Genomic DNA, 9,879 nt, shown 5'->3' with positions numbered 1-9,879 from the left:
GTTACCATTAACAGCTGTTTACTTACCAGTCTAGAGTAGAGTCTCAGGGAAACATTATGAGTTCAGCGTCAAACTTCATTCCTTTAATCAACAAGAACTGTCTCCAGCAGTGGAAAGCAATGCCAGTGTTTACTCTTGTCTCTATTGTGTTTTTTCTTCAACTGAAGTTAGCATGCTAACCAGCTAGCCCCAGCCTGTCTAATAACTTTCTGATAGTGACCCACTGTAGCCTCCAATCTGCCCTGAAGACGTAGCGGTGGTCAGAGGGCGTATAATAACCTTGTCTTATCTGAAGCTCACGTCAAGCGACGATCACCACCACCAAACCTACAAATAAATCACTTAAAACAGATGAAATGTGAACAGATGATGCATTAATTAGTTCAATTTAGAGGTGTTGGAAGATGGATCTTTTTACTTTGGACAGCACCAGTGAATTGTTCCCTCTAGCCTTCAGTGTTGATGCTAAGCTAGGCTAAGCAACTGACTATAGCTTGATATTCAGAGCACAGACTTCAGGGTGGTATCAGTCTCTTCATCTAGTTCTTGGCAAGAAAGTAAATAACTGTATTTCTCAGAATATCAAACTATTCCCTCAACACAGATTTTGTCTCAGCCCCTCAGGAGAGACATTACATGGACTTAGACTGCGTATGACTGTGCCGACATGTTTGTCCTTGGTTTATAACTCTGTCCACAGCACCTCTCAGCTGTGACAGCATAACAACAACAAAAACGCTGTTTTATAAAGCAGCTCGGGGGTGAGGTAAGTGGAAAAACAGAAAGGGTAGGTTGTTGTTATTGGTAATACTGCTGGTACCTTTTATTGAGTCTTTTAAAATTCGACACGACTGTTTCCCTGGTTATTTACTCAACATTAATTTGCAGTGTGTACAGTGTATATGTCATTTTGAATTAAACACAGTCATTCAATACTGTCAGAACTGATCATATAGCCTTACTGAGCGTAGCTTACACTTCCAGTTAATGTTTGAGGAAACCACTTTGCACAAAACCCTCAGTGGCCTTTGTATGAGACAAGTAGTTAAAGCAATTTTTTTGAAAAGCGTTACACACAATCTTACAGTAGTCTGTCCAACTCTAGAAGCCTTCAAGCAGCAAGCTGCGAAATTCAAGTGTGCCTCCTTTTTCTTCCTCTTTTTCAAGCTTGAAGGCTTCATTTATGTTTGCCCAAAGTTTCCCTGAGCTAAGCCTCTCTGACCTATTACCCAAAGTCCCACAAAACCGGGTTTGTTCAAGTCCCTTTAAAAAAAAAAAAACACACACACGTTTTTGCCAGATGTTGTTCCTTTTTTCTTTCCACATACTCATAAAAAATTGTTTCGAACGAAAGAAAAAAAAAAAAGCATGTTGTAATGACATCAGCATCTGCTTGTTGTTGTTGTTGTCCAGAACTGCGGCAGAGCAAGGTGCTCCTGGCGACATGAAAATGAAATCATCTTTGGTGCATGAAAGGCGATCAGTGTTTGACACATACCCACCGTCACGTTCCACTGTGTTTAAAGTTTCTACAATGCGGTCCTTCACTTCCTGAGCTGCTACTCAGCCTCTCTGACTCTTCCTGTCTCTCCTCAACTCCTGCCTCCTTCAAAACACCACCTTTAGTAGCATGTTTACATCCAGGCAGAACTACTCTTCTGGCTCTTTCAGTCATTATGTTTAATAGGCTGTCACAGCATGTCCAGCACTGACTGTTCCTCTGTGCAACTGCTGTGATCTGTTTAGTCACTTTTTCTCCACTTTGCTAGTGTCTGCATAACAACACACTTACACAGCAATAAGCAACCTGTTCAGTGAATCCTTATGCAGGGATTTATAGGCTGGGAGAATTGTGTCTGTGCTTTTATTAGAAGATCATGTGGTTGTTCTACCTGTTTTAATCCCTCATCTATACATTTTTACTCATTACTAATGTTTTAGCCACACACTTCTTTGTCTCCTCAACTATTGGACGTAAAGCCATGAAATCTTGCCCACATTCATAGTCCTCTGGCGATGAATCGTAATAAAAATTTGGCAGTTCCTTATTTCAATCTAGTGCCATCATCAGGTCAACATTTTAACTTGACCTTGACAAGTTATACCTGCAACATCAACTTGATCTTGTGTTTAGTGCTAATTAGCTAATTTTAGCATGATAAAATGCCATTGGCATTGTCACTGTGAGCATTTTACCATGCTGGAGTAAGCATTTAGCTCAAAGCACTATGGTGCGTGATTACAGCATCACAGCTAGCTTAGCCATGTTTTCCTTTTTTTGATATCATTTTAGAATGGATGGACAATAAACTTGCAAACATGTCAGATTGGTCGATTGGTAATCCATCACTGCTAACATTTTGTCACTTGTTGTAATTATTATGTCAGTTTTACAGAAATGTGAGTAGGAGCTGTATTGAAAACTGTCTTGACTTGATTGGACAGGTGGAGATGTCTCCAATATCTTGAAAAGTAGACAAACAACGTTCGTTAGATCATTACATATCCGTCCTGTCGCGAAGTGGAATTGATTGATTAAAGGTCCTATAATCCACATATTTGCATTTACCATGGATCATGGTATGGAATGACTGTGTGAAAAGGTGTGGGGGCTCAAAGTGACAAACCCACAGATTTATCACCAGGCCGAGTGGTTCCCCTCAGCTCTGTGGAGCATTTTAGTGTCATTCCTCTCATTGTTTTGGTTTTACGGCCTGAAACTTTCCTGTTTTAGGTTTCTCTCACCTCTCTCATCGGCATAGTCTCCAGACACATGCAGCTGTTTTCCAGTGAGAAAGCTGACACACGAACATTGTATGCTACCTTCCTAAACCAGGCAAAGTTAGAGATTAGCAGGTGAACATAGTGGAGCATTTAGTTCAGAGTAGACTGGTAAGTAAACAGCTCTTAATGCTAACGTTGGCTATGTAGCAATAGCAAAACCAATAGCTCCTTTAAGTCTGCAGGCCCGCGGGAATCAGGAGTAATATCCATAAGCTAACAAGTTAACAGGCTAACGAGCACTGAGTCTACTGCCTGACTCTGGTGCATGAGCGTATCGGATGAGCCCCTGAAGCTCTCACTCAGTCTCCCTGGTATTCTTCGGCTGCAGTTCGGTGTGTCCAGGAAGTGTTGAGGGCAGCGACTATGTGCAAGAGCAGCAGAGAGGAGTTCATGAGTTTGTAGTCCTGAACGGCAGTGACCCCCCGAGAGGGAAACGTGTCAGTCTGTCACCACCTGCGCTGCTTAAAGCTAAACTTTGTCACACAGTCCTTAAGTGAGTTTATAACTCTATTAAAGATTGTTCATTGCTGGCAGTTAGTTTGAAAACATATAAAAGGCGAGTAGGCGAGTGAAAGCTTTTGTCAGTGTCTCAGACTTTAGATTGCGGGTTAAAGCGGTTGATGCTTAACACGCAGGAATACCTATCGTTTATTTTTGGCCGCCACTAGCACTGACCTCAACCACTTTAGGATGAACTGGAATACCGACTTGTAGCCAGGCCTCAGTGCCCACTTGAGCACTTCCAGCTTCCCAGAAGTGTGGAGTTTGTTACACCAGCAGATTAATACTAATGATTTTGGAATTAAATGTTCATATCGGTGTATAATGTTTGGGTTTCCATAATCTTCTTTGCCATGTCATGTATTATTCAGTATTTTACTTCATCATCCCTCACTCTGTGATTACCTGACAGGCCTCTCACTCATTCAGCCATGGAATAATGTCAGTAAATTAAGCAGCTTTTGATCTTAATGGCCACTAACGAGAACAGAAGAACATCCACACAGCTAGGGATGCAACAGATGGTCAAAACACAATTCATATCTATAACCTTTTCACTTGGATATAAATATTTGTCTGTACAGTAAACATAACAGGAAGTGATAAGAAGATGTTGGATCTTTCCACTACTTTTACTAATAAAATCAACCTTCTGGTGAAAACAAATGATATGGACGCTACAAATGTTTTTTTTTTTCAGAAGAAGTGTTAAAATTGACTTTATATCACAGCTCTATGTCAGGAAGTATATATTTATTTTCAACACAAGAGGGAAGTAGATACAGGCGATATAGCGAAGAAATCAGGTCTGAGGCAAACATGTCACCATTATGTATAGCTCTGTGTATTAAAGTGCTTTAATCTGTTTACTGAATCAAGCAGTTATAAGCCTGTTTGACGGGAGGCAGCTCAGCGCTGTGTTGTGCTGGAGAATGAATCATCACCGTGGATACCGTAATAACGTCAACTTGCCACCTTAAATAATCTCTCTGCGGACAAACAACAACATACAACGATCAGATTGTGTCGCTTTATGTTTGGTAATATCGTAATGCAATTCATCAACTTCAGGAGATATGAGTAAACACAAACTTAGTCAAACCTCATATCAAAATACGATAAGATATTCGTCAAAACAGTTAAGGGTTTCTAGTTCAAACTTCTACATTCTTCTTAGTTGGACATTCATAAAAACGTCAACATACAATATAGATTTATTATTAGAGACACAAATTTAAAAGGTTTTTTTTTTCTTTTCTTTTAGCTCTACTGTAAGCAAACGAGTGGGAAACATATTTCATCATGTACTGTACTATATATACAATCTAACCTTATCCATCTTCATGTTTTAAACACTATGCTGAATATAGACGTGTTAATAAAGCCATCGGACAGAGATAAGAGAGACAAAAATGCTCTTGTACAAAAATCACACTACAGGCTGGTGTGCACTGATACGCAGGTGTCTTGCAGAGACCTTACATGTCTGGATTTGGTGACCGTGAGAACAGGCCACATCGTTGCAAAATATCAAAAATACATGTCTCTCAATGGGGGGAAATTCACAAGCTTCAGTTAATGAATAAACCAGGTTTCTGCAAGACACTGCCCACACGGGTTAGCTCTGAGGTTGACAAATGAAAATGTACAGTGACACAAGAAGGATGCATATTACTTTGAGATATATTCATATCTCTCTCTTTTTCTTTTTTTTGGACAATCATTTGCAATGACAACACCAACTTCAACACTGTAACACACTGATTTTCCCCGACATGCAAAATCTTGACGATTAAACTAATTATTGTACAAGTTCATTTGGGAAAGAAAAAAATAAAAAAAGAATATACTTACACATCACATTAAACACCCCTCTAAGCCACCACCATCACACTGACATTAACAGAACGTCTTCAAGAAGCGACACATTTCACGTCATAAGAACAAAGATGTCTGTAGTTCCTAAACCATCAGAGTGGTTTTCTCTCTGTTATTTGAGCTGTTGGGACGCCTGGAATCACTGTGCTGTGTTATGATAGTAAAGTCAGCTGCATAAGTTTCATGCGTCTGCACTGTGTGAGCTTGTATAGGAATGTACAGCGGTCATGCATAATTAAGATACCCAGCTCTACAAAGCGTGAACACTAGGTGGCAGACTTTGCCCACTTTGTACACGGCTTCAGTCTGCCTGGCAATAAAATGTCAAGTCATAGCGGGGGAGAGGGAGAGGGAGGGACATGCATAGGGCAAACGTTACACTGGAAGTCAGGAATATTGCTTTTTGGAGAATGTGCATTTATCCTTCATTGAGATACACAAAGACTATTCAAACTAAAACTGAACACAGCGCTGGGCTATTGTCTGTCTCTTCGCTGCCTTGTCCATCTCTCGTCTCTTTCCTCCACACTCCACATTTGTTTTTCTCTCTGTTTCTCCCTCACTCTCTTACACCTCCATTTCTCTTTTGTTTACTCCCACCTCCGCCTTCTTGCCTCCCTCCCCGTCTCTTCTTTCCTTCCTCCTCCCCCGCCTCTCTGCAGGGGCAGCCAGAGAGACTGGCATTTCTCTAACAGCGGGGGGGAATCTGCACCCAGCCTCAGCCCATGCTGGGCAAAGAGAGGGTGGGTGTGGCATGGCAGACACAGAGGTGTGTGTATGTGTGTGTGTGTGTGTGTGTGTGTGTGTGTGTGTGACGGGTAATAATGAACATGTGACTGGAGCCCCCACACTAGACCTGCCAACACTTGTCTGCTACCCCTCTGTATGACGTCCACACGAGAGTCTCCCTGATTCCTCCCCTCTATTTCTTCTGTTTGGATTAAACTAATTGCTAGAGAGATTTGGCGCGGCTCGATGATATTGACGATAGTAAAGTATTATAATAATGGTGACCAATTACTCCAATGAATTACAATCAAACTATAGCCAGAGATACCCCCCGAAAGCACCTAATCAAGCCGGTGTATATTGCTCATCAAGGGCTCTGCTTTCATTTAGGGACTAGCCTCAATTCAATTTTTGTTTCTTGCGCTTCTGGGACTCGTGCCAAATAAGAGAATAGTCAACGCTGCTGAGGACAAAGACACATGTAAAAACCTCCCCTTGAAAAAAAAAAAAGAGAAGTGTCTGGTGAGGGGAATTAACAGACAAATTCAAAAAGTCAGACTCTGAATGATAATCAGTGGGGAGGAAAGGGATGGTCATGGTTCAGTCTCACTGGTCTTTCACACGGTAAATGGGAAGTGATGCCGTATAACAGGGTGAGTTAGAGAGGAAAAGATGAGGAACAACAGCAGGTGAGTCAGGGATGAGTGCCCGCTGCGTCGCTCTGATGTGCCTGTTTAGCTTCACGGGTGATAAGAGAGGAAGAGGGCAAGTCACGGGTCGATCCTTCTGCTCCTTTTTAAAGTGACAAATAATTGTGAGAGTAGATAAGCAGAGTGGTGGAGTGGGGAAAGAGGGAGAGAGAGAGAGAGAGGGAGAGAGAGATGAGTGGCCGTGGTAGTGTCGGGGTCAGATATGCCGGTGTAGCCCCGGTAACGGAGAGGTGGAGAGAGCCGGTCGCGGTTCAATTCCTCGGCTTTTCATAAAGGACAGCAGCTGGTCGGGGATCTCGGCGAGGACGTCTTTAGCCAGCCGGGCCATGCTGAGGACCTGGTTGCCAGATCTGTCGATGTAGTCTCTGAATGGAACAAACTGGAAGCAGAGGGAAACAACAGCTTAGATTTTTTTTTTGGTTATGAATTGAACTATAAACGTTGCAGTTGTTGTCCCTGTATATCTTGTAGGAGACAATGAACTGAGGATGACGTGTCATTTCTCTCTCAGGCTGCTTCAGTGAAGGATTTTAAAACTTAATTAATGACCAATGTGACATTCACCCCCTCCTCTCAAAGTGAATCTCCTCATAAATCTGATCTTTTATTGGATAATGATTTCTGACTTCATAATGTCCCACAGTGCATAAGACACTAAGTGACTCTTGTGTTGTAATATGGGGATAGTGGCTTCCACAGTTATTGTGGTCGTATGAAGTAATGAAACATTATATGTTTTTCTCCTCAGCAACTTCATACTGTGCGTTTTTTTTCCTGGTACTGCTGCCTCGCATCGCTTACTATATCAAAGCTCAGAACAACGTGGGCTACTTCTGAATATATGATGTCATGTGACATTTTAAATAGTGATTGAAAAGATCCTGCAGGGTTAAATCAGTCCATTCACAGTTTGAGAATAACAGACAAATAACAAATTCTAGGGTTGCATCAAACACTCATTTTTTTTCTTGTTAAATCTATGAATCATTTTTCTCTGTAACCTGTAACATGAAAAACGCCAATCAGGGCCCAGGCTGACATATTAATTGTTCTGTCTGACATTTAAATTTTCAGATTACCAGAAAACTGAGAAAACCAGGAAATAGAGGGAGACACTGGAGTCAGCACACTTTTGGCACTTGTTGCTCAAAAAACTGACTTAAAAGAGTCAATTTGACGATGTTGATTTAATGTTACACTCCAAAAAACACTGATTCAGTTTAAGGAAAGGATCAAAATCGATGCAGCTCACATATCTTTTTTTTTTTTTTCTCAATGCATTCTTCCACCCTGTCAATATCAGGCACCTACATTACCCGGAAAAGCAACTCGACCATCAACAGTTCATACGGAGATTCGGGTGTGTTATGCTAGTAGCAGCTAATGTAGCCTGGAGCTGCTAACGTCAAGCAGAGATTAGCAGCGGGCTTCAGAGGTCTGTTAAGATCGCTTCTTTCTAACTCCAAAACCCCCAGATTTATTCTCTTTTTAAAATTACTGCTGCTCCCTCTGGAGCCACAAAAGGCTTTATACAACCATGCAGAGTCCAACACCTGGAAACAGATTTTCCGTTTTCCTTCATGAATGATAAGTTTAAAATGAGCTCTTTCACTTTGTTTCAAGGTTCATTTTCTTTGTGCAAAAGAGAGAACAAAAAGGATATTAATTGAGGAATATATTTACTGGAGTGCACTTAAAGAGATAAAAGAGGAACTGCATGTTTGTGTGTATTTAACCTTGTGTTGCTAATCCCTTTATGTTAATCTGTTGACAGCTATACAGTTGCTGTGTTGGATATGTGTTGGATAACGAGTTGGTTTTATGTATCTCTGACTACGTCATTTATTTAGACATGGAACTGATGTGTAATTGCCATCCTAGCATTTTTGTGGCTAAAATAAGGATGGCCCCCGTCCACAGGAACACTACACTCCATTTCTGAGTGGGAGCGCACCGATCCAAATCTACTGCGGGTAACACACTGACTATAGATAAATACCTCACACAACCCCAAGTCAAATAACCCGATCTATCACTTTAACATCATAACATTATGAACTGTGGGAAATTCCCTCAGGCATAGTCTGCAGAAGTGCAGACTTACAGAAAGTGTGCATAAAGGGCTCAAAACGTCTGCGAGAGAGACCTCACACACACCTCAGCCCTCATGGACTTAACGCAAACACACCTCAAAGTCTCTGAATCCAGGGAATATTGGGATCAGTCCACTGTATAACAAAATATCCAACTATTCCCTCATGAAACATCTCCATCTGGATGCTACCTCTTGCAAACACACTCCAGAAAGGGGGACTATTAAAACTTTGTACATGTAAATTTAGATATGGATACTGCAATCACAGTCAAGACATATTTAACACACATATTAGTCATAACTGCATTGCAAGAATACTGTAATTAATTCCGGCACACACCTCCACCTGCACAAACTGCTCACACGTAAATAAAGTGTACATCAGCACCGAGACAACCACGACTGCCAGGTGGCCACTGAATATAATCAGTTTACGCTGGATAAGTATGAACGGAGCAATACGGCTTTAATTTTTCACAGGAAGAAAATGATCGATGCTGCAGCGAAGCCAGTCATCATATCTAATCAATAACAACAACAGAGCATGAAAATACAAAGTGATTGAACTTTTTTTCTTTTCTTTTTTTTTTTCTCTGCTATAAGTGTAAACATCCTGATTAAATTATTGTCATAATAAGGTTAAAGGCAATCAAAGGATTACTGTGTGCATGCAAATGTGATTACTGCAGTTAGAGAAACAGGACTCTGACAACATTATAGCAATATCAATACAGCTATTAACCTGGTGTGGGGTCAACTGCATATGCACTATTTAATGTCATAGAACAGTTTATTTCTCTGTGTTCACTGAAAGTAGCAAGACAAAGCAATCCAGTCAAACCTTTTAAGTGTATTGGTATTAATTGATAATTACTTTAAGCCACGTAATGTGATATCAATGTTGAAATGAGAACATTATTTATCTTAATAAAAATGGTCACACTGTTAGAATAAAACTTTTGCAATCTTCTATGCTCACACGCCTCCTCTCAACGTATACACACTATACATTTATCATTATAAGCGCTCATTTATCATTGTTTCTAATGCGCTGCCAGCTGACCTGCCACTCCGCTGCACAACTATACAAAAATTCAATAGTGCATTGTTATCAGTGGCCACACTCTTTGCTTCCTATTTGTGTTCTCATATCTTTAAATGGTTTTTCTAAAATTACTGTTT

The 9,879-nt window shown here is 40.8% G+C and overlaps 1 protein-coding gene across 2 annotated transcripts in view; it reads right to left on the bottom strand.

The window, feature by feature from the left end:
* Positions 1–4,023: 4,023 nt before the first annotated feature.
* The window catches only part of LOC130175363 (copine-9-like), a 92,948-nt gene continuing 87,092 nt past the window's right edge, over positions 4,024–9,879 (bottom strand). For both annotated transcript variants that reach the window (XM_056385809.1, XM_056385810.1), the window contains one exon: positions 4,024–6,981. In XM_056385809.1, coding sequence (XP_056241784.1) covers positions 6,799–6,981 — 183 coding nt within the window. In that variant the 3' untranslated portion in view covers positions 4,024–6,798. The remainder of the gene's footprint in view (positions 6,982–9,879) is intronic.

The sequence above is a fragment of the Seriola aureovittata genome, chromosome 9 (genome assembly GCF_021018895.1).
Source record: "Seriola aureovittata isolate HTS-2021-v1 ecotype China chromosome 9, ASM2101889v1, whole genome shotgun sequence".
NCBI lineage: Eukaryota > Metazoa > Chordata > Actinopteri > Carangiformes > Carangidae > Seriola > Seriola aureovittata.
Note: the sequence above shows the minus strand (reverse complement) of the source record. Positions and strands in the feature narration are given on the sequence as shown.